Source organism: Stegodyphus dumicola, chromosome 6 (assembly GCF_044657685.1).
Source record: "Stegodyphus dumicola isolate Sdum_Otavi_A_Nest chromosome 6, ASM4465768v1".
In the NCBI taxonomy this organism is placed as follows: Eukaryota; Metazoa; Arthropoda; class Arachnida; order Araneae; family Eresidae; genus Stegodyphus; species Stegodyphus dumicola.
In genome coordinates, this window is record NC_140773.1 from 35,686,515 (window position 1) to 35,713,419 (window position 26,905).

At 32.4% G+C, this 26,905-nt stretch overlaps 1 protein-coding gene across 1 annotated transcript in view; it reads left to right on the plus strand.

The window, feature by feature from the left end:
* LOC118182172 (protein turtle-like) overlaps positions 1–26,905 on the plus strand; it is a 553,469-nt gene that overhangs the window by 232,649 nt on the left and 293,915 nt on the right. The window contains exons 3-4 of the mRNA XM_085818215.1: positions 18,728–18,838; positions 20,668–20,871. Coding sequence (XP_085674341.1) covers positions 18,728–18,838; positions 20,668–20,871 — 315 coding nt within the window. The remainder of the gene's footprint in view (positions 1–18,727; positions 18,839–20,667; positions 20,872–26,905) is intronic.

A 26,905-nucleotide genomic window follows, 5' to 3' on the forward strand; every position in this document is an offset into this window, starting at 1 on the left:
GCCCACCACTAACGCCCACACCGGTTATCCAAAAATCCATTAGAAAATCTATGGAAATCTGAAACCTTCTGGAACGATTGTCACTGGTGATCATCCATGGATATTGCGAATGTAATAGGATGACAAATACTTGGTATTGTAGTGTAATATAAATTTGTGAATCTCAAACATTTTGGATTTCTGATGGCCATGAAGCATTCATTTCAAATGGTCAGTGTTATATTTAACATCCAAAAATTATTTCTTACTTTTTGACTACTTTCGCAAATTCTTAGAAATGTAAATGAAGTGCTGTAAGGATCTTAAGTTTTACTAACGTTTATTTTATTTTAAAACTTTACTATCCTCTCTTATTTTTCCACTTCCGGCCAGAATAAAAGCGTTATTTTTTTATGCAAACTGTACTTGCTGACGCTTAAATATTTAACTTATGGCGTTTTGCCAAGAGCAGAGTTAGATAGAGGGAAAGTGAGCCGCCTTGCCACTGCATTCCGCACGAGTTTTCTATCAGCTGGCTGTCCGCATTTAAGGCCAGAGGTTTAGTCCTCTCGTTATTTTAAATTTATTTTTGTTTTCAGCAGTTTGCGTACTACATACGTAATAATTTAAAAGCCCAGTCTTAGTGTTAGTATCAAGCATTCAAAGTTAGCTTTTATTTTAAATTTAATTAGTTAGTAGTTTTTATATTGTTATGAAATGTGCAGGTGCGGTAAGATGGCTTCCCCGCAAAGTAGTTTTAGATTGCCATAAAATGGCAAAGGAAGGCAGGGTTGCCGCATTTGGCGAGAAATCGCCCATTTGGCGACAAAATCGGATGGAGAACCTTCTGGAACGAACTCTTACCGGTTTATCCCAGAATGTTCTCGAACACAAGCCGAGAGCTATATAAACCCTGCTGCTCCGCAGTGAGTTATTATGCTTCAGAGAGTGTGCCTCGTCTGGCGAGCCGTGCGGAGTCGATCGAGTTGACAGCCGGGCAACGAGTACCGAGTAGGTCGGGTCGTCGAGTGCGCCGAAGGAGTCTGTTAGTGTATCGCGGTTAGTGCATCGTCGAGAGAGCGTGTTGAGCTCCGGGAACGACTGAACCGAAGAGTCGGGAGCCGTGCTCGTGGGTCGTCGAGTGCATCGTGAGTTGTAGCGTGGAGAGTCTCGAGATTACGTGAAGTTCCGAGAACGACCAAGCAGAGTCGGGAGCTGTACTCCTGAAAGCAGAGTCGGGTGCTTTGCAGGAAGCTGTCTCCACCGTGATAGCCTGATATTGTGAAGGCTGTGTCGCTGATCGTGTCAGCGTGTTTATAGTAGTTCATCGACGACTGTAAAACGTATTTTGGAGCTGTCCTGACAATACTGTCTAATAAAGTGTGTTTGGATACTTCATCAATTGTCGTCGTTATTCACTCCAAATCCACACGAACCCCGTAGGAACATGAAGGAAGAAAACGTAACAACTCGTGTCAAAAAAGAAGAAATAACGTAACAATATTTTTACATTCAGACCACAAGTGGTTGGTCTCTGTATCCCGAAGTGCGTGTGCGCCTGTAATATCGTGGAAGTAAAGGGTAAAGTTAACCATTCCTGCTTGTGTCGTCCTTTCCACACATATTTGAACATAGCTTGAGTAAGCTCCCTGTTTCCATTCAGTACACGCCATGTTCCTAAAGCAGATTAAGAGACATACAAATCCTCATAGTATAATAAATAATTGTTTTTTCATAATATTTAATCTACGCTTTAATGTTTAGAAAATAACTATGGTTTTCAAATGTTTAGAATAACTAAGGTTTAAACAACTCTCTTATTAAACATTTTCAACCGAATATATGCACAACTTGTGTTTACACGTTAATTTTTCGCAGCTTGGATAAGAGATAATTTTATTATAAAAAGACAAATGGCTCACAAATCGTAAAAAGAGATATACCACATTTTTCATCGGCAAGCAAAATGGTGAGAAGTGAGCAGCTGATAATTGGATGTAAGACGTTTTTTACCCAGGCTGTTATATGAATATGCTACAGGAAGTGATCCAGCTTTAATACAATCTATACCTTTTCTTTTGATTAAAAACTCAGCGATTTAAAAGCTTTGCATTGCCATTTTGCAAAGTGTAAGATATTTTTAAAGATTTTATTAAGATAAAGCTGTTTCAAATTTAATTAGAAATTTCGGCGATATAAAAAATTGCGTTGCCACTCCGGAAATAGCAATTATATTAATTTGTCTGAAATCTAACTCTGCTATTTCAGAGAAATGTGCTGCCACTTCCCAAATTAAAACATTTTAAAGTGTGTTATCGTTCAGCAAAGTGTAAAATACTTAGTTCTTCACGCAGTAAAATGCTACATGTGTATGCATATATTTCTGAATCTGCTTCCGATAACTGAAGGGTGCCAAATATTGTGTATCCAAAAGCACTTCTATAAACATTAATAAAATACAAACACTTTTATCATTTAAGTAGCATAGCAACGCACGCCGTATAATAGCTAATCAATAATTAAAAATGAAACAAAATTTTGTTTAAGAACCTTAAAAAACAAATTACTCTGTTACGAGTATTAACACGCAGTAGGAATCCAACAATTAAGAAGATGGCACTGATTATTGACCAAACAAGAAAGTCTTGCTGTTTCAAAAAGTCATGAAATTTACTTCTAACCTTACCAGTAATAAGAACTGATAGAAGACAGTGTTATTATTACGGATTTTCTTTTTAAATGAGACAGTGAACTGAAAAAATGAAAAACAAAACTTTATTAATTAGCTAACTGCGCAGCATACATACTTCTGATCTCTTTCAGAAAAATATTAGTATTCGCAAATACAACTTCTAACATTCAGCGTCTAGTCTAGGTTATTATTATAAAAGCTTTCAAATATCATTATAGAAAAGCCGATCAGAAAATGATAAACAGACCTGAATTTCATAAAAATGTAAGTACTTCTAAGGAGACAAACAAATCGATATCTGCTGGCGGCCATGCATCTTGTAATCACTGTGGAGGGTCAATAACTTAAAACACATTTAAAAACTATGCGTGGCTTTTCTGTAATCCTCGGAGTAAATGAAGCTATAAGTAATGTTTCAAATATTACTGAGGCAAGTTAAGAATATTTATTTTTATTATATGTGTCAGTTCACGATAATATTGAGACAGCATGTATAAAATGTAACTATGATATTACAGGAAGGTTTAAAAAACTACAGAAGATCTCAGAGAAATTGATACAGGAAAAATCCCATGCAAATATATATTGGATCAAAAAAAGCACTGCACATTCTAAGAAAAAAATTTGAACTGAAAAGTGCTGATCAAAGAGGCTACCAGCAGTTTTACAAATTTTTGAATGCGATTGATAAACTGTTGATGAACACGATACCAAAGAAACACGGATAGAATAATTGTTTGCTAGACGCAGAATTTCATGAAAAACGCAAATATAAGAATATTATTGTAAAAAATTAAAAAACGAATTTCAAAAAAAAAAATGGATAAATATTTTAATTTTAGCATTACTTTTTAATTATTATTTAGGGATTAATTATTGAATTATTTGTTAGTTATTATATTATTTGAAAATTTTAAAACTGATGTCAGAATCTGCATCGCCATCTCCTAAACCCAGCTGTACTAAACAAAAATATATTTGAAACGAAAATTTTTCTAATATGCGATGGGTACTATATTAATGCAATTTCCTTCATTTCAAGAACGTACCTCAAATGTTGATCTAATTATCATGTATATAAATTAAAACTTTATACATTAAAATCAGCCTTTCATTGAAAAAACCCCAGGGGATGACATGAGATTTAAAGACAAAGTCAAATATGATATTCCCAGCGGGAACGTCAGAAGCTAAATATGGAAGAGAGATCGTTATTCCATTCGTTATATCTCATTCGGGTTAAGAAGGTTCTATTGTATTTAGAAAAATAAAATACAAGGAAATTAATAAAATGCAATAAGTGTTACAAAAACTAGGTATTACTAATTAATACCTAGTTTTGGCAATCGCTTTTAGCTCTACTTTACTGTCATTAATGAATTATTTGTTCGTCATAACAATGAAACGTCATTTTACTGTCATAGCGAATTATATTCGTATTTTTAACGAATGCATATCGAATGTCTTTTCTATAGTTTTGTCATTTTTTATGCAGCACATTCTATAAAAATGTTAAGCAAAGTTATCTAAAATCGCTTGGCAATGGTATAATTTCCTTATTATTAAGACGGGAAAATATTATCCTTTTAACGGTTAGCTTTGAGCCAGTTCATTTAGCACTGCTCTTGGAGTTCCCGTACTTTTATAAAAGAAGCTTGTTTGGCAGCTGATAGCTTCTTAGGAACCGTTTGTTCTCTTCGTGGCAAAATATAGCTTTTGCTATTGAAATTACCGTTCTTTTAATTAGGAAGCGTCTCTGCGCCGTTGAGGAAGAACTAGAAATATTTAAATGATAGAGGCAGTTCATTCCTGAAAATTATTATATCATTAACACTGTTAGCTACTGAATTGATCAATAGAGTATTGAGTTCTTTTTCATAGGTAACAATGTTATTGTTACTTGATATGGTACTAAGCGGATATATCTGAGTTTTTGTAATTCACAGTCATCAACTCTTAGGTATTGTATGACAAATATTAAGTTTCTGACTCTGTAATCGAGGATTGTGTAGCACACAGCGAATTATCCGTCTGCGATTAAACAGGAAAGGTTGATTTGAGCAATTTTGAATTAACACCAAATTTGACTTGAGGTATCAAATTGTCTTCAACTATAAGTTTATTTTGCACAGGATTCCAATGACTGACGTTGTATTAATGCTGATTGATCAGCCACAGCATTGAACTCAGCCTTACTATCGGGCTTCAATATAAAGATTCATGGAATACCATTTCATTTCATAGCCTGACTTTCTTGGTAGCAATTCATGATGTTTTCAAGAGAAAACGGTACATACTGAAGCAAGGCCAGCACCTGTACATTTTCATAGGTATATTAAGTATCGCCAGACTTTGCTAACTTTTAGGCTTCCGCCCAAGTTTTGAAGAACACCCAAGAAGCGGTCCGAGGACTTCCCACATCTTTTCCTCTACCATCAAACTATACAACTTTCTGCTCGGCTTTTATTTTGTTTGCACCCTAGCCGCACAGGTACTCTACGCTTACAAACAGCCGTATCTTTTCCCAAATTCGAAATTGCAGTGCCTACCTAATTCTTAAGCTTCCGCGCCGATCTGTAATTTCGATATCGAATATCCCTTATGTGGCTCGAGGGTTTCCTACATATTTTTCCCTACAACCAACCACTTACATGTCATGGAGACTGAGTGCCACTCTCTGAACAAACACTATACCCTTATAAACATCCATGCCTTTCGCGGGATTCGAATTTAGGACCTTCAGTACGGCAGTCAGCGTCGTTAACCATTAGTCCGTAGAGACTGAAATTCTAAGAAATCTTTTACTACGGTTCTTCTTCCCTTCCTATATATATATATATATATATATATGTAGTATTTTAATTGCGTATTCGTAAATCCAGTACTTTTAATTTCTGGCATTCGAAGACGCTAGTTGCTAAGAGTGAAGGCTTGATGAAGCAGCTAATAAAATTGAATTGAAGAATCATCATCTTTATTTTTACATATTTCAAATCATCTCTTTGGCAGACAAATTACTTTTCAACCATCGTTCAGTACAATAAATTTTTATGGATACTGGTTTTAAGAGTACGACGTAAGCAGGAAAGCGTAAGCAGCGGGGAGATGTTTGCATGGCAGAAGTCAGGAAAAAAGGGGCGTAGTTCCTCCTAGGTGAAAATGTGAAGCTAAGCCGTGATCGGTTAATTTTAGTTTTAGTTACCTTTTTCAAGGTGTGTTATATAATTTGGAAAGTTCTCGAATTTGGGAGAATAGATGAATTTAGGGGGAAAACACCAAATTTAGAATAGTTAATTTTAAGGTTGCCAATTATTTCTTGACATAGCTGTCGTATTTTATTATATCTTACCGTATATATATATATATATATTATTTTATATTGCAATGGCTAATTTTGTGTTGTTTGTATAAGCTGATTAATCTGTCTTTTACATATGTTTGGGCCTTGATAAGACGAAACTGGGTCGAGATAGATCGATATTGCATGACAGATAATTAGACAATATCTGGCATGCAATTCTTGATAATCCTACCAATTCCTCAATGGAAAGCTGCACGCATACCTGCCAGAGGTCTTCTTATAATTTATTGATTTAATCTTTTATCATAGCTCTTTTTCTTGAATAAATAAGAGAGGTTTGGAATTAATATACTAGTATTTCGGTATGGTAGCCTTCATGACTCCTGATATTTATATCAAGCAGCTCGCTTCGTTTTTACAATAATCTTGTGAACACATTTTTTATAAGTCATATAAAGTGATATTAGATTTCTGTTTACTCTTGTTGCCGAATAAAAGTACAACAGCCGTCATGTATGTCCAGGCAAAATAGTATATGTCTGTCAATGCTTGTTTATCAGACACTCTACTTTAATTGGCACAAATGTTTAAAAGTAAAATAATCTAAATTATAATAGCACCCCTAACTGATATTGTACAAAAAATGTTAGAAGATTTATCAGCTCGAAAGATAATGATTGATAAAAAGAAATTCGGCGATAGTGATTTACTTTTGTGATATTCATTTATTGGTTCTGATTTGAGATGACCTACTCACTAATTAAGACGTCTGTAACTTAATTGGTTATTTCCAGTATTGACAACGTCTTCTCTTTCCTTTCACAGCAAAGAAGGTAGGGTTAACTGCCAATTTTGATATGCCCGGAGACTGAATTTTTTATCTCCATCCAAGAAATTCTCTTGATATGCTTAATGTTCCTTGTTTTTGCCTTTTGCATTCGGTTAACAAATAAATTCTTTAGAAACTATATACTTTTACACAAGGACTTTTGTTATAAAAATTTCAAATGCAAAGTAGGTGTTTGAAATACCAGAATCAGAAAACGCTAGGAACCCGTCTTTTTCAGCTTCTTAAAGACTTCACAAACAAGGTAAATTGAATACAATTGCACTTCGCGCGAAACTGAGCAGAACTCATTTGGCGCAGGTGAAAGATAATTTTAGAATGTCAATACTATATCAAAGTATGTAATAATTTTCTTTTTTATAGAGTTAAATAATTAAAAATAAAATATAAAGTCCTTCTAACATTTAAAACATTTAAAAGTCCTACAGCCGTGTTTCATATGCTAATTCATATGGGACTAATAGAAAGGGCATTGAACAACAAGTAGAATAACACGTAAACTAAACATTTGAAGAGAAGCAATTATTTGTTGTTTAGATATAAGGCGTATGGATGTATCATTCGAATTCTGATATCAAGCTGAATGCATGCGCTGAAGTTCTTTTTATTTTGCGATATACTTCAAGTTTATATCAATTAAAATAGCATTACATTTGTACTTTGAATACTTAATCCTACAAAACAAATTTCGAGATGAATTTCTTCTACAGTGGGCAAAAGTAACATACGCTAAATTTTAAAATAACTAAAGCAGTTTAGTTTCTTCATTACGTTTCGTAACGTTAGGCTACGACAGCAGAAATCAATGATGATACATGTAAAATGACTATTTCTAAGAGCTGTTCTAAACTTGTAGATGAAAAAATTTAATTATGCAGGATAGTAAATTGACAGTTCTTATGACCCTTGATCATTTTGCAGCAGACGATCTTTACTTCGCCTTTCAAAGTCGAAGAGATACGTTTTTATTAGTGTAACACATATAATTCTTATTATCATTTTAATACGATAGATAGTTTATATACTTCGTAATGTAAACATTTACGAAATGCGTATAGTTAGTAAAAGACATTTCTGACGCCACATATTATGAAATTGGTTTCGAAGTAATTGTTTGGTAACCGCTTAACAAAACAGTTTACTTTACCGCTTAACAAAACAGTTTACTTTACCGCTTAAAAAAAACAGGTTTTAATGTTTGTTTAATTTAGAGCAATATTGTTGCTTTCATACGGTTTTATAAGAGATTGAATGCGCACACAGTTATAAGAATTGACAGTTCTTATAACCCTTGATCATTTTGCAGCAGACGATCTTTACTTCGCCTTTCAAAGTCGAAGAGATACGTTCTTATTAGTATAACACATATAATTCTTATTATCATTTTCATACGATAGATAGTTGATATACTTTGTAATGTAAACATTTACGAAATTCGTATAGTTAGTGAAAGACATTTCTGATGCCACATATTATGAAATTTGTTTCGAAGTAATTGTTTGGTAACCGCTTAACAAAACAGTTTACTTTACCGCTTAACAAAACAGTTTACTTTACCGCTTAACAAAACAGTTTACTTTACCGCTTAACAAAACAGTTTACTTTACCGCTTAACAAAACAGTTTACTTTACCGCTTAACAAAACAGGTTTTAATGTTTGTTTAATTTAGAGCAATATTGTTGCTTTTATACGGTTTTATAAGAGATTGAATGCGCACAGAATTTTATAAGAATTGAATGCGCACACAGTTATAAGAATTGACAGTTCTTATAACCCTTGATCATTTTGCAGCAGACGATCTTTACTTCGCCTTTCAAAGTCGAAGAGATACGTTCTTATTAGTATAACACATATAATTCTTATTATCATTTTAATACGATAGATAGTTGATATACTTTGTAATGTAAGCATTTACGAAATGCGTATAGTTAGTAAAAGACATTTCTGACGCCACATATTATGAAATTTGTTTCGAAGTAACCGCTTAACAAAACAGTTTACTTTACCGCTTAACAAAACAGGTTTTAATGTTTGTCTAATTTAGAGCAATATTGTTGCTTTCATACGGTTTTATAAGAGATTGAATGCGCACATAATCAACAACAGAATGATATAATTTATTTTCCCATAAGAAGCGTTTATTGTTCTAGAACTTTCCACAAAAGTACTCGCTCAGCTCTGCTCAATATAACAGAGTATGATAAGTAGTTACCACTTCAAAATACTAGCAGACTACTAATAACGTTAAACACAACGCAATGCAAAGTTCATCCAAAGAGCGAAGCTCATTCTGAGATTTATCAGTACTCCGAAGTTAGTTCTGACATCAAAACTGAGAGCTGACGCTTTCTCCGAGCTTATAAACTTCTATCCCGGGCACCGAAAAATATTTGAAAGCTTACATTTGTCGAAATTACTGAAATGAATATAGGATCAGAATTACATATAAGGATCAATTACAGAGTCAGTTACAATTATACTGGGACAGGACCAAAATGCCTCCAAATGATCACCAAGTTTAGCGACTTTCGAAATGGACTTCTCTGGCGAGTTCTCCCTAAACTTGGCGACAGAAATTAGTCGCCGAAACCATCGCCAGTTTAGTGATATCTAGCGAGAAAACCATTTAACTCAATGTTAAATAGAATTGCCTCTGTAAACTTATTTTTCCAGCAGTGCACGATTTTTCATTACTTCGTGTTAGATTATTTGAAATATACTACAATTTTATATATAATTTCACTAAAATTAATTAAATATGTACAAAATTCATAACATTATTTTTCCGTGTTAGAAGTATATATTTACACCGAAACGCTCAAATTTTCATTTCATGATTAATACACTAAGGGAGAGAAAGCTACGTGATATATCTGCATAGTAATATTAATATCCTTTCGACCACAACTGAAACTTTATTTCATATGTAAGAGCTGCAGTGCTTTTAATATTCCGATGCTATCTGATTTCTAGTTCCGCTGATAGTTATCCCGTTTACTAGTACAGAGTAACAGAGGTTCCCTGACTTGTGATTTGAATATTGGTTTTAGTATTAGGAGTCATCACTCATGTTCCTGTCATGATCTAACAATTTCGCGAAACATTTCATGGTTGTGAGTAATGTTATAAATTGCATTCTTCTGACTGGACATATCATGAACAGACTCTAAAAGTGAGCGTCAGATTTACGAAGATGTACAGTTATTGAAGACAATCTATACACTCCTCTAAAACAGCTAAAAATTTAAAAGGAAGTTCTCCTTCTTGATAATACGCGCGACTGTATCACCTTCAAAAAATAGTAATAATGACGGTTCCCAGTTTCGATTACTGAACAGTCAATATTTTTATCACATAGCCAAGTTCTACTTTATAAAGAAATTGTTTCAGAAGCAGCCAAAAAAATCTAACTAGGAGTTCTTTTTCTATCCTGTTCATGTGGACTAGCGGAGTGGGATGCTTTTATACATTAATCGAACTGCAATATAATTTAGTCATAAAACTCTCACTAATAGCATGGAAACATTTATCAGTTAAACGAATAAAAAATATGATTTCTAAAAGCTTGAAATAAAGTTATTTATTTTCCTCTTGTAGGAGGTTTAAATATTAAGTGCTAATTTAATTAAATGATGCTTGGCAATTTATCCTTTCTATATGCATGGATGCTTTCCAAACACATATTCTTCATAGTTACTTCTAGGCTAAGGTAACATTAACTTTCCTGGAGTCCGAATCCAAATCTGAGTTCTAAAAGGTATTTGAAAGTTCCGAATTTTCAGCCTATAGAATAATTTTTATAAGAATCATAATAAGAAAAAACTTTATATTACACAAGTTTTTAATTAAAGCAAAATTTGAAATTTCCGTTTAATAGAGCAAATGTAAGCATGCAATTTTCAGAAATATGTCTATATTTAATAATAAATGTCAATTAGATTTGATAAATAAAATCCATAGTTAAATCTCTAGGATCTTTAAGTTTATTTTATTAACTATGTTAAGAAATAACATAGTTTGAAAAAAAAAATTGATAAACAATTTCAATTTTTCCCACTCCGAATTCTTTTTAAATCAAAGCAAGAATAAAGAGAAAAGAAGATTATTTCAAGAAGTAACCTAGTAGGTAAGTACAAAACATGGAACGTTAAATTCTCTGCAGAAAATCTTAAGAAAATCAAAGATATTTTATTTTTAAGAGCTCATAAATAAACACCACTTAAATCCTTCTTTATGATATCTTCACGAGAAAATCAGATTCAGGTACCTCTGAAAGCGAAGTAATCGCGGTCTTTTCAACCCTTCTAACAGGCTAGAGTAAACTGATCTTTACAGAGATATAAATTAAAGCATTTAATGGTTTTATAACTACCATTAAATGTAACCATTAATGTAAAAGTAATGGTTTTATAGTAAATATCTAATGTAACCATTAATGTAAATATTTGAAGTAACCATTTAATATTTTACTGGATTAGAAAGATGCAGATGAAAGAAAGCATGAAGGTTAATGGTTCTGAACCTCGAAATAAAAGAGCTCGAAAATTTCAATGTTTCAGCCTTAGTTATTTGAAAGTGCATCCAGCAGGATCTAAGATTTTCCCGGTTTTTTACCAATTCCAAAACTTGTCGTACTTCACTCTCGCTCTTTCAAAAAAAAAAAGAAATGATAAGACAGTTTTCCTATTTTCTGCCCTAAAATCCTTGAATAAATCCTAAACAGCATAAATTCAAAAGAAAAATATTTCACAGATTTATTCATAGTGAAATTCATCTTTACGACTGGAAATAACATTTGATGAATCTTTTATGTCTTTCGAAGCAATGTTTTGTATACAACGGAGATTCTACTGTAGATTTCGCGGCTCTGCGGTATAACACTGTGGATGATGCTGGTACATTTTGGTACATTTTCCCAAACTCTGATTTCAGTTTTTTTTTATTTATAGAAATTTCCTTTTTTATCTTTTAGTTTATTCAGCCCCATTTCAAAATAAAATGCACTGAAGAGAGGAATATTAGAGAACCTCAAAAAGAGAACCTGCTCATAGAAGTTTAAACGCTTGTTTTCTTAAGAATGACACTTCACTAATCGAACTACCTAACGTGCCTACTCTTTCCACACAAGCGTCTCATCGGTGTTCACAGTTAATACGATTTTTGGCAAATTTTCTTCTTTTGACAAACTGTACTAAAATTGATGCGATTTTGCAAATGTTTTGCTAGTTATGTTTTCTCTGTACTACAGTTTTTCAGTTTAAATCTTTTATTATACTATCTTAAAATGAGAACATGTTAAAAATAACGAACTATGAAAGTTAATTTATAATTAAAAGTAATAAGATATTTATGCTTAAATAAAAATTGTATACAATACAGTATGAGCGCACTTAACAATTAGTTTTTATGATTAGCCGCTGGTGTTTTCACATGTTTTTATTGCTTTTGTTAATATGTAAGTAGGCTTACAAAATTTGAGTCAGATTAATGCTGTATTAACTAAAATGTGAATTGTGAGTGACAAAATTTCTGAACTGCATTTCAAAGCGCTTGGGTGAAAATTTCCATGTTTGAGAATTGGTTATAAGATATGTAAACAGACAAGAAAAAAGCTCATTGCAAGATATTTAAGAAATATATGAACTAAAGAAATATAAAATTCATTTAAAGAAGCACACTACTTCTTAACTTCCCTTACTTCTTAAAGCTCTAAAAACCTCTTCTCTCAGAATAATATAAATAATGCATTTGAACAACAGCGTAAATCAGTTTGAATTGAACGTTTTGCTGCTTGCCATCCATCTACCAGTTAAATTTTTAAATGCCACCAAATTCATTTATCTTCAAATTTATTTTTCACACAGCATTTATCAAGTCATTTTGCTCGGATTGCTCAGAAAACAATTAATTGAAATTAAAAGGTCTTCAATTTCACTAATAGAGTCTAGGGACCTTTCATATTGTAAGCCTCTATGCTGACGTGGGCATTAGTATAATGGAAAATAAAATATTGACATATATTTTAGGACTCGTTGATTCTGTAGATTTAAAAATTAAAGAAATAACAGATTTCTAAATATCAACCTCGTTTACTTGTTCAGGACTTTTCAAAAGTTGAATCACGTAAGCAAAGATCTATAAGCTTCTTCCTCAGCCGAAATACATGCCTAAAATCCGATATACGTCCTGTATTGTAAAGTTATTATTTTCATTTTTTTAAAATTTATCATGTACTCCATTTAAAATGTACATTGTATTGTTTATTACCGTAATAATTTAAATCGACAATTTCATTAGATGTTTAAAGTATAGTATTTTTAAATATAAAAAATCAGTTTTATAGAGTTTACAAAATCTAGCACATTATACATTCTCTCATTCCGTACATTTATATTTAGGAAACTTTTGCACAAATGATTTGATTTCCATATGTCAGAACTTGATCGAGATATTTAATTTCAAAATTTGGCATAGTTGGCATCATTTTCAGCGTGTCTTGAGTGGTCGGTTAATAAATAATTTAGAATGATTCGGGTTAAATTTCCTCTCTTAGATGCCATTTCCTAAAAGCAATTCTGTGATATTCTTCTGTGATTGACTGGAGATAACATTCGTTATTCTGTAATTTTGTTTCCATTGTTGTACCGAAAGAATTTTTATAAGCTTTTAAATGCTAAAAGTATGGTATAATTATCCTTACCAAATTTTATTGTTTTAAAATCATAGTCTAATAATGAATGGTAAAATAAGTTAAACTCTAGATAATTTTATTTATTTTTTTTAAAACAGTGTTGCAAGTTGATTATGTGTCAATACTGACATCTGCCACCATTTCCTAGAACCCGGATTGTGTAAGATTCTGCAAATAAGATTCCATTTTTTTAAAAATTATATTCATCAATATATTTTAAGAAAATTCCATAGAAATAGTGCCAATTCCATAGAATTTCGTAAAATAAACTGCAAATACCAAACATTTTCGAAGCTGATAATTAATTTTTACTTACAAAGATCTCCAATTTTAAAATTACATATTTCGCTCAATCTTTTTCATACAAGAATGTAATACTTTATAAATTATCCTGAACTTAAATATAAGCACTGCGAGTTAAATTTATAATTTTCACAATATTTTTCTTTTTTTCTTTTTTTCTTTAATTTAAGGACTCCGAAGCTTAACTATTTGCAATAGTTAACACTTTTTTGTAACTGGAATCATATTTCTACGATCAGTAGAGTTAACACTTTGGGGGTTCAGTGTTATAATAAAGTAAAAAGATTAAATAGTCAGCAATAAGTTCTAATAAACTACTACTAAATTACATGTTAAAAATTTAATAATAATTTTTTACACTAAAATAAAATTCAAAAGTCATATTCAGATACAGCAAAGTAGGCAAAGAAAGAAATTCCTTCATATCATTAGAAACTATCACTTTGTCAAATTGATATAACTGAAATATATTTAAAATGTTCTTCATTTAAAAAAAAATTAATTTAAAAAAATTCCAAATGTACTAAAAACAGGAGAATTATGCAATAGTATTTAATTATTCAAAAACATTTTACGTGTATCAAATTCATATAACGATTGCTGTTCGAATGAATTCCATTTTTTGTTTTTTTACAAAAATTGGCATTTTCAGTACCTGAATATGATCACTGAATTTGCTTTTAAATTTAATATTAAATTAAACGCACTTATAAGCGCCCGCGCACACACACACACACGCATATATGAAATGTAATTTCTCATATATTATTTGTTTTGTGCAGCCGGGGCAACAGGAATGAGACAAATTTTGGAATATAAAGTGGGAGGTTTATTTTAGCATACATCTCACAAGCGTTTCTTATCGTACCTTGAGCAGAAGCCCTATTTATACATATGTGTGCGTCACGAGGCTCATCCAATCAGCGATATTAATTGAAATCACGAGGTGACGCTATCTTCTCATCAGGAGTGTTCTTAAGGACTTTATGTAATATGACAGATTTATGAGTTTGGCGATTTGGCGGGCGCTAACAGGTTAATATACTTTATACTAAAGAAAGGATGTTGCCAAAATTTAGGAACAGGGATGCAATTTAGGTAGAGAATCGCCAACATATTATTAAGCAATGTTATTAGAATTTAATTTAATCAATTGATTAAAAAATATCATTACATATATATATGTTGTTGTTATTGTGACTACTTTCATTGTGACTACTTACATTTTTGTGACCTATTCAGAATAAATTTACGAATTCTTTCGTGACATGGAGTACAAGATTGTATCTGTCATTAGCAAAAGCCTTGACCATCATATAAATAAAGAGACTAGGGTTTATCTGAACTAATGGAGTCAATTCCATGCGTCGACTAGCTGCGCTGTGCCTGCAGTTCAAATTTTTCAACTTGCTACCCTATGAGGGAAAAAACTGATTTTGGAGACAGGTCGGCTACGTCAGTTGTGTCCATTAGCTCAGATAAAGCCCTGTGGGAACGGCCTTTAACAGTCCGACTTTGCTCATTCCAATTTGTGAGGACAGCTGCCCGGGGAACGATCCGAGGGTCTTCCGCCCTCCTCCTCTGCGACTAAACTCCCGAGAGGACATTCACCTCTCCATATCTTTTGTGGGCTCCCCATGCCGCACAGACACTGTACATTTAGAAACATCCAGCCTTCTGAGGAATTCGAAACCCAGCCCTTCAGTACGACACGCTGCGTCTCTAAGCGATTCCTGGTCTAGACGGCCAACGCATACACACGTATGTATATGACTTGAGGGTTAGAAGATAGCTGTTACTTACGAGAATTTGTAATTATTTGGAAACGCTTTAATGCGTAGAATCACAAGACGATATAATGGAGCTTAATTTCACCATAAATGGCATATTTATGTATTCCTGCCGTTGTATACTTTGTGGAACACGAGGAGTTAACAAATAAATATTATTTGCTGACATCTTTAACAAGTATAAAAATGTTCACACATCATTTTTGAAGAAGCAACCTTCAAACATTATGCATAAATAACTTAATATAAACTTTATACGTAAACATTTTAACCATAAGCACCTTCCTAACTGTTCTATAACGAATAGACAATGACTGAAGCAGAGAAATGTGTAACGTGCTTTTGCACACAGGCAGGAGGAAAGGAAAATGTTAGTGCGCATGTAAGCAAAGCGTATTTATAGTGTTGTTAAATTTGTTTTAAATTTTAAGAGCCTTCGCAACGCGGATTACATTATGTGAATTAGTTTTCAAATGACGCAGTAAAATTCCAGGAAGGGGAGGTAGGTAAATTAAAATGAGAAGTTCAAAGGACTGTTGTTAAATTAAAATTAGTAATTTTCTTTCAATTTTAACTGTATATATAATTAATGTAGAAGTATGTATATATATATATATATGAACTTCAGATTGCGCTAATTAACCATTTACCGCTTCTTATCTTTAATTTTTTTTTTTTTTTTTTTTTATATTTTACCTTGATCAATTGATTATTTTACCTTGATCAATTGATCAATTGATTATTGATTATTTTACTGTGTTTTAAAATCTAATTTATTCGTTTAGCATATAGCTTACTATTTTTATTTTACCTCTTCCATTAATTTGTTTTTTACTGTGTTAATAATTACTTAATTCGTTTAGCATATATCTTACTTTTTATTAATTTTACTTTTAAATATTCAAATATTGTTTTTTTTCTACTCTTTCACACATTTCATAGCAACTAAATATGCTTATGTTGAAGTTTTCACGGAGCCACAGTTTTTGGTAACTTTTTAGCGTGCGTACTAAAATTTATCTTCTAATTTCCTTAATTTTGCAGCACATATATATATATATATAATTTATTTACTAAAGAAATATTGAATATACGAGGGCTATCCAGAAAGTAGATTACGTTTTGGAATAAAAAAATAAACAAAGTGTAGGAAACAAATTTTATTATATACAGATGAAAGCCACACTCAAATACTACTTTTCTACATAGTCACCATACAAATTAAGGCATTTATCGTAGCGATGTACGAGCTTGGAAATTCCTTCGTCGAAAAATTCGGCCGCCTGCGCCTTCAACCACTTCGTTACCTCTTCTTGCCTTCCATCTTGCACAAAACTTGTGGTAACCAAGCTTTTCGCTGATGATTTCGTGCAACAAACTTCGCGAAATTTGTGGAAAACTCAAAGAAAGTTCCGTTATTGTGAAATTTCGATTTTCACGGACTTTAGCATCGACTTTTTCGAGAAGTTCGGCGGTCACTATGCTGGGTCTCCCACTTCGATCTTCGTCGTGAACATTGGTTCGGCCATTTTGAAATCTTATGACCCACTCCACCTTCAGTGATAATGTTGTCCCCATACACTTCACGAAGCTGCCGATAGATTTCTATCGGTTTACAGTTTTTTGCTGTCAGAAACCTTATTACTGAGCGCACCTCGCAGCTCGCGGGATTTTCAATTAACGCAGACATTTCAAACCGTCACAGTATCTGAACGGAGCACAGCACGAACCTCTCACTAGCACGGCTAGATGCAGACTGAGCTGCGCAACGCTCTGACCCCAAGATGGCCGCGCTAGCCCCGCCCCTAGCGGACACAGACGGAAACGTAATCTACTTCCTGGATGGCCCTCGTATATATATGTATGTTCCATTATATACATAATATTTTATATATGTATATAATGTAATATGTAATTTCATATATATAATGATTTAGAAATGGATGCCTAAAGATGGTAGCAGCCATCAAAGGCTATTGAATATATTTCTTTCCTTGAGAACACATTCCTAACTCCAAATGACTTATGGGCGCAGTCTACTCCCGTTTTTGATCACATTATAAGATTATAAAAAATTAGGACATTATTGAAAGTTTTGCGTTTGATACTTATTTTTAGTCCAAAGGGATTTGAATCCCGAAGGACTATTAGTTTCGTTTTGGCAATATCCAATTTCTCACAAGAATGTCAGAAGACAACAGCAAAAAATTATGAGATTAGTGTAACTAGGATCCATATAATTCAGCGTTTTTGAAGCGCTGCCTAACATTTTTTTTTTTTTTTTTTTTAGTCCAAAGGGACTTGAGTCCCGAAGGACTATTAGTTTCGTTTTGGTCATTTTGCGTCGGACTCATAAATGTCGGTTCACTTTTCAAACTGTTGCCACAAAATGTTAGAGTCCTGCATTATATTTGAAGAAATTAAATAAAGAAAAATCTGCATACATGTATGTATATTTCTCGTATTGTGATAAAACAACGGTACATAGAGTCATCGAATTTTGAATAACGTAATCCTCCAACGAATATGAGCATGTGGAAGACCAAATTTGAAATTTGTTTTATGATCGATTTCCTATTTTTTAAAACTTTGACGAATTTTTGATTAACAAACTCAAGGATTTCAAAGCGAGCAATGGCAACGTTGTGCAGAAAAAACATTTTTATCTTCAGCGCGTGAGTCTCTGTATCGGAAATTCTAAAGATATGCTCGTTTTAAAACTATTTTGCGATATTGCTCTTGCACTGGATCTTATGGTTTAAGTGCGAGGAACATGATATTTAATAAAGAAAGGTAACACACAAAATGTTAAAAAACGCCCCTTTGGACGTAATTTAAAATCTGAAACATTTCAGATTTTTTGTTTGATTTTTTTTTTTTTTTTTTTTTTAAATTTATAGTTACGATTATCACGCAAAATTACTGTAATTTTATATTACAAATAACAATTGGGGGCTTTTATACATTTATAAAAACAATGGATTATACTTTTAAAAACGAAACTAAATTATTAGGTTGTTTTATTTCGGCGGCCACTTTTTTAGTGTTTTAAAAATTTAATCAAAATTATTGAAGTATTTGAATTTAATAATAAAATAGATTTGCATTTGTTTGATATTTCAGTGCCACCTGGAGAGCCAATCATAATGGATGAGCACGGCCAAAGCTTACATGATATCATAGGACCTTTTGATGAAGGATCTACGCTTATTTTTATATGTGAAGTAGACGGAGGTAATTATCTACCATTATCAAATTATATGAATGTTCCATACGCGCAAATTATAGGTATTTATGACGTTAATATTTTCTAAACATTTTAATAAATTTGAACAATAAATATGGAAATACAGATCTTAAATAATTACTCGGTTTTTATGTGGTAGTAAGTAGGACAGTAACTTCATCTCAGGGCAAATTTCCGCGACCGTTTTTATGAATTTTAGGAGATTTTTCGTGATTTCGCGAGTATCAGATTTTTCCCAAATATCGAATACTTGCGCGAATTTTAAGATTTATTTTAAAATTGTTATATGATGTGTTAATTTATTTCTCGTACTTGAATAACTTGAATACCATTCTTCAAGAACTGCCGCGAAAAACGTTCGCAAATTCCTTACACTTTGCCCTGAAAATGCTAGTATTAATCCTCTGCGAATTACAAGAAATATCTTGTCAAATTTTACTATTTACAGAGAATGTTATGCAAATTTTGAGATTTTTTTCTCACTATAAAGGTATTGCCGTATTCACAGATTAATGGGCAATTTTATATTTCTTTCGAAAACATATATTTCTAGAATTCGCGACACATTTTTCATAAAATATGAATGATTTCCTTACCTAGCTTTAAAAATTTGAAACTAAATTATTCTCAAAAAGAATAAAAATATTTGAATATATCGTCGAATCTAGATTACATTAACTCTTCCGAACTAATAAATTCTTTACATCAACATTAATTACAAGATAAACTTTAATGCGACACCAAAATTACGCATTCACATCAATGAGAGCATTTCAATAAATGAGTAAATCGGAACTATTTTATATGCATAGAGCAATGTCATTCTTTTTTTTTAATTTATTTTCTCATAAAAATATTTTCAATAAAAACACTTGAGATTAAAATTTCTGCTTGTTTCAAAGGCTTAAATCTCTAAAATTGTTATTATTTTTGAAAAATCTTAAATATTTTAGGCTAATCTTTGTAATATGGTAACAGGTAGTTTGGCGACACTTTGGTAAGGCGATAAAGGTTTCTAGCTAGGACTTTAGCAGTGTACATGGATAAAGTCAAGAGTGTGCACTATGCCATTTTTGTGCAATTCTAGGATTTTTTTTAAGTGAAAATAGGTCGACATGTACATGGACACCGTGTATGTGCAATTCTTAAAAACTCTGCAAGCAGTGGGCGATTCTGCACTTTCTCCCAATTTCGCACCTAATCTTCGTCATGATTAAGCACTTTTGTTCCATAAAAGTTCTAGCATAAGCGTAATTCGGCTAGCAGATTGTTGGAATAAAATGCTGAGTTTAATAATAATAAAAAAAAAAACATCCTTTACTTCGTAAAAACAAAATAGCGTGGAAAAAAAAAAAAAAAAAAAAAAAAAAAAGCTAGCAGGTTGCTGTAGCAGCGTTGGTCGCCAAAGTTTCACCAAAAAATGGCCAAGTTACCACAATCCGAAGATTAACCATATTTTATTCTATGAAGAATTTAAAGATAATCTTAGATAACTTATAATAAATAGGAGCTGCCTAAAATTTTTGTTAGGTTGTTTTTCCTCAAACATCAAACATTTCATTAGTTTCTTGCCTAATAAAAAATTTATCTTGCTAAGAGATTCTTTTTTATTTCATACTTTGCTATACTATTACATTTTTGTAACTGTTTCTGCTGTAAGAAATGCTATTAGTGTAACGCATGTTTATTACCATAGACAATAATAAATTGTATTTCTTGTGCCTAATTTCAGTTTTTAAATAAAATTCATCATTACAATTTTATCTTAAATGGCTCTATCCTGAGAGTAATTGTTACTTATTTTCTGTTTGACAAGGTGATCCTTCTCCTAAAGTGACTTGGTGGCGTGGTAATACTCTAGTAGACGATGATTTCAGCATCATAAAACAAAGATTTGTCCGGAATGAAATGGTCGTTCGGGATATTAGCCGATCGGATTTCATGGCAGAATATACCTGCAAAGCTTGGAACAATAACGTTACGAAACCGAAAGAAGCTTCTGTGATCATCGATATTAACTGTAAGATATTTTTTTTTTTCTGCATTTTTATTACTTTAGAAAATGAATGTACACTGCGCGGAAAACAAGGGTACTCCTGTATCTCCCGTTCTACTGGGCAAATTAATCAAATTCAAATTGCGTTTTTCATGTCTCGAAAGCGTGGCTTAGGATGTATATTGGATTACATTTAACGCTGTTCCAATATAGATATTTTGACACAAAATCGGACTTTTTAAGAACTGATATGCCATTTTTTTCCATACTTCGATTATGCGACTCAAATTGTGCCTAAATATTGAATTTTACAATATTTGGTGCGAAATTTACAGAGAAATTCAAATATTTATCTTGGTACATTTTTTCATTTTGCGCCAAGAATAATTCACTTGGCTAACTTCTTAATATATGGCAGCCTATTTTCCTTTCCCTTTTCACATTGTGCATGAGCGGAAAAAATAGACTTTAGTAGTTCCTACTTTCAAAGAATTTTAACAAAGGGCCTAAACAGCATTTGATAATTGCTTTCAACAACTATGCCAAATTTCAAAACACGCCAGTATATAAATTAACGTACATTTTCGGAAATTTTGAATAAAAAACTCTAGTTTTTCCAGGTACGCTTAAAAATACATCTACTTTAACATGATGGTAAAAATTTTATAGATTACAATTCAAAATGTTTTTCTCAAAGTTTATACAAATTATTCAAAAGTGCAGATTTTAAAAAATAAATCATTAAAAATGATAGAATTTTATTAGGAATGAACCTAAATTTCGAAATGTGAAAGGAATAATTAAATAAGTTTAATAAAAATTAGAGATTCATAAATATATACTAAATTCAATTAACATTGAGGAGCTAAAATTTTGAGAGCTAATTTTTTAAAAATGTGCGACGTTTACAAAACTTGGCAGCTAGGCATAATTTGAACCGTAGAATTGAAATACGGAAAAAATTTGGTATCTTATTTCAGAAAAAGACCGATTTTTGTATTAGAATAATGCTGTATGTAAACCTAATACAGTGTCTTAAGTCGCGCTTTGGAGACATAAAACATGCAACTTGAATTTCGTCAATCGGCCCAGAAGAACGGGAAATGCAGAACTGTTCCCCTTCCCCCCTTTTTTCCCCCGCAGTGTGCATGACATATTTGCGAACTATTGAAAGAATATTCTCTAATCCATATGATGTGTTCCGACATAAATTTTAGGGATGAAAATGTTTTTGACATTATAGGCATTTAAAATATTTCTCGAAATCTATTCGTTGATATATGGGAAAGAATTTATTCAAGACATCAATTCGAATTTTAAAATTAGGAGAAATTACATGCCATCATATCATAATTAGTTCACATTCAGCTATTTTAACCTTTTACCATCAGCAAAGTTTTCTGGCAGCACTACCAATTAGATTTACATCGGTTAGTTCAAAGATATTATATCAGTGTCACTAACGTCCTTCAGACCTAATTTGAAGTTTTCATTTCACATTGAAATCTCAAACTATTCATCATTACTTTTAACGCTTTGCACTCGAGACCTTTTCCACTCGAGTGAACCAGCAACTCGAGAAGATTTTCCGCCCTATTTGGTGAATTTCTTACACCAAACTTATAATGATTTCCCAAAAATTCTAATAGTTCTATTATGTCTGAAGATACTTGCGGTCTTGCAGCTCGTTTGCCGGATGCAGACGGCATTCTTTTCGATTTTCTTCGGATCATGTGCACGTTATCTGTTCTGAATTTTCTGTCTCTTCTGGAAAAATCACCGTCCCTTTCATATTCATTACTTTTAACCTGATTTTTCGCGGTTTTACACCTCTTACTTCATCGCTAACTTTATCACTGCTTTCCTCCGCTCTCTGGTGAAATAATCTAAGCAAGGATGTAATCACAGTAGAGCCTTTTTTGTGTCAGCTGCTTCTATAACTCAGATTTCACAAATTATCTGTAAATAATTCGTAAACAGAAATCTATTTATTCCCAAAGAGGGGAAATTCTTTCAAACAGAACTGATATTAAGGCAGAAGAATGTGACACTTAAAACCCAACCCATGTAGCACACTTTCTTGAACAAATTCTATCTAGGCAACAAATGTCCGATTTTAAACCGGAAGCTTCGTAAAATTATGAACAAAAAGTGGTATATTTTCACTTAAGCAAGCATCGTAAAAATAACAAAGGATTACCTATCTCCAAATTCTCTCGTTAGCTTTTTATGTACTGCAAAAGCGGCAGTGAAATTGCTTACCTCTGAAGAAGCATTTCACATTGATATTCGTAAAAATAGAAGCAATAAGTTTCTGATTTGCCTTTACGAAAGCCAAGCTCAGAAGTAAGCATCCATCATTCTACTCTAATATATGAAACTGGAATACATTTTATTAAAATATAACGTAAGCATCTGGCGTGTGTTATCAGACGATAATTTGAAAAAGGAATCTCCTTCCTTCCGGGAATTTGCTATTGGAGAATCGTTATTTCTAAAGCATGGCATAATTGCTATGATATGACAACAAGCCGTGCTTTAAGGAAAGTGTGCTTGTCTCCCTGTCTTTCGAGGAGAATGAATATATACGATCGCACATAATTTGAGATACAGGTGTTTACAGCGTACTTTGGATTTAAGCTGATAGTGTACCAGAATCGCTGGTACAATAGAAAGAGAAGTTTCTTTCAATTTCAAGGATTGTCAGTTACGATTTATATTTCTATGAGCGGGGAAAATATAAAAAAATTCTGGGATTCTGTCGAAACAACAGATGTGATTGATATGACCTCAGGAACAGAAGCAAAAGCGTTTCCCATCATATCAGCGTTATGTCTTGCACTGGTTTCTTTCTCCAAACCAGAAAATAACTGTGGTATATCTTAAGAACTCTACTTCCTTGCGAATTAGTTTCTGAAAATCAAGGATGTGATTGACAATACTTAACGATATCAGTGAAGTTCTTTGGCATTGATACCGTGCTATCCTTGTTTTAGCTTTAAATTTTTCAAAAATATAAAGTGAGTTGACGAAAATTACTAATGTTTATCTCTTTTTGTTTGGGGTGTTGTCTGTCCAAATACTATGAAGGTTTTTGGAATTTTTAAAACTGGTGACTAAGTCTAGATATGTTAGTTGTTCGAATAACAGTTTCCTTTAGTGATTTACGGGCATCAAGTATTCATCATTCGTCACTATGTTTTCCCTAATTTTAAGATGATGTGTAAACAAATAGGAGTTTACTTCGTTGAAAAATGTTTCTTTGTGTTACATCTTTGAGCTCCATTCTCAATACAAAGTCAGGTGAGGATACTCATTGTATACCAATAGTTCAGTATAACGACAGCCGTGCTCTAATTATTTCTTGCAAAGCAAAAACGATGGACTTTGCATTTATCAAAATTCTTTAAATGCAAATACTGTTAAAATCAATTAAGGTACGAAATTTATTGCTGATTTTTTTTTTAAATGGGGATCAAGTCAAAGCTGGGAAACATCCCAAAGAAATATTTCTCTTCTTATTTAAGTCACATCCCTTTTTCTTTCCCTTTTAGCAGAGATTTTGGCAACATTGAATAGTATTTCCTCACATGTTAGTAGGGCATTAACGCTCCACTCTTGATTCATAATTAAGTCTGATACACGTTTCTCTGTATAAACACTATTTCTAGTTTTTGGAGGAGAGATTTTTGCTGTCACTTTAGAACTCTTTTCTTGCATTATAAGATTCTTCTTAATCTAATTTAAAGAATGTATTATCACCTAGATCTTTAGAATTTGATCGATATCTCTCATTAATGTCATTTGCTCTGCAATAATTTAAATTCAAGATTATGTCAGTTTCTGCTGTTTCTGAATTTCATGCACAGTTTATTGCTCAGAGATAGCTGGATTATATATTTTCAGCAAAACACTCGATGTTTGTGCTACTAAGGATGAATTTGTGATTAAATATGGCTAAAATTGCATTTTTTGACATTAAAAGATTTCAAAAATCAATATCACACAAATTTTGCATTTATGATTTTTGATTTTGTAAATATTTTTACAGTCTGACTGAATTGGTAAAATCGCAAGGTTTCTGTAAAAGTTATGATGTGCCCCTTAAATTGATAATATGAATATAAACGATTTCTAAGCAGATCAAAATACACTTTAAAGGTTTTCAAGTGCCTTTTGTGATTATCACAGTAATATTTTTCCGGTACCAAAACCATGTTTTCTTGAAACTTTTTTAAAACATATGTTACAACATTGCTCCAGTCGTAAGCAAACTTGAAACTGTAATGATTATTTAACGTATACGAAACGAAACTTCAGCAGTTTCTTTTGTAGCTAAATTATCAATCTCAGCTTACGTAAAATTTTAAGATCGTATTTTGAGTTCGTATTTTGAGCTTACGTAAAATTTTGAGGTATCATATCGTCGATGCGTGCAGGTAGCAGACGTGGGACTCGAACGGTAAAAATGTGACTGCAAAGGGTTAAACCTATTCTTTTGCACCATCCAAAATCTTATTATTTTTCGGTCTGAAACTAAATTAACTAAATAAAACTCTAAAATGTCTTATGTAATTTTAAAACGCACACGCGGCTACCAATTTTTTTAATTTTACTTACGCTTGAAGCTACTAAAATTTACAAACTAAAGGAACTAAATATATTTCCACTCCAAACTGAAAAATGCAAAACAAAGACGTTGTGGTTTATTGCCGCAGTTACTTCAAATTTACTCACATTCACGAAAATTGATATTTTTATTTGATTTGTGTGAAATGAGCGCTAGATATCATGTTCGTTTTCTAAAAATGTAAGTCCTCTGAAGTGCATAAATTGTGACCGATTACATCGCGCGAAGTATGTATCTTCATAGTATTGCCCAAGAGGTATAGAAAGAAACATACTATTAAAAGAAAATTATTACTATCATTTACTATTACAAAAAAAAATCCGAATTCACAAAATTTGCCAGTCAAAGGTCACCATTATTAAATCAAACGATTCCAGTACAGTGAAAAGTAACAAACACGTTTTAACCCATTTCGGCATGCTACCTTTTAAACTTAGAATTTCGATAAAAAAAAAAAAAGGTAGGCAGTTTAATGAGGCCTAGAGGAGTACACAGGTAAAATTTTGTAATGATAGCACTTATCGTTTTAATTCTGTGGGTGTGCCCAAAGCGGGCACACTGATTGAATAGAGCTTCGAAAAGAGTGCTGAAACGAGCATTGCTGGGAAGCGCGTAAAAGAGTAACAGATTTTGACTACGATTAAAAAACACTAGATTCTGAATACCATAGCAGATTTAGCATTGCCCAGGGTGTGACACGGGGATATCTGCTACTCTACACACCCTAAAAAGCTCATTTTTGGTTATATGATGAGTACATGCTTATGAATGGAAAAAAAGTAACTTGGGTAATATGATATTTACATTATTTACATTTCATATTAACACTTTAGTCTATTTTTTTCATCTAAACTTTGCGAAGAAAGTGACACCACCTTTGAAAAAGCACAACCCGATATTGCATGTTTTGCACATTTGCCGGGATCCGTATCAGATTCACTATCTGAAAGCAATTCGTGTAGCACATTCTGTGCTTTAGAAATGGTCAGCCCTCTCCGATCCGTTTGGAAAAAAATTAAAAATCCGAAAAAAAAAAATGCGAAAAAAATAAACTAATATTACATCTACAATTTGAAATTATAAAATATAAAATAAAAATATAAATGTCTACAACTCAGAACTATTAAACGTAGCGCTAAGGAAACTTCTTTGAAACAAAGCGAAAGAGAAAAAGAGAACTTCTCTAGTGAAAAACCAAACGGCTGACTGATAAAATTACCCCTGACCTTCAGAAAAATCACCCCAACAATTTCTTAGTTGATAACTAAACCTCTCCCCCCCAAAAAAATGGGAGGAAGAAGAAAGATTAAAACAGGAAATGAAACACATATGTGGAAACCACCTTTCTATGTTAATGAGCTGCAGAGAAACAAAGATACAGCTGCCTCTCAGTGACATAGACTGGTAGTGAGAGTCTGGGAACACCTC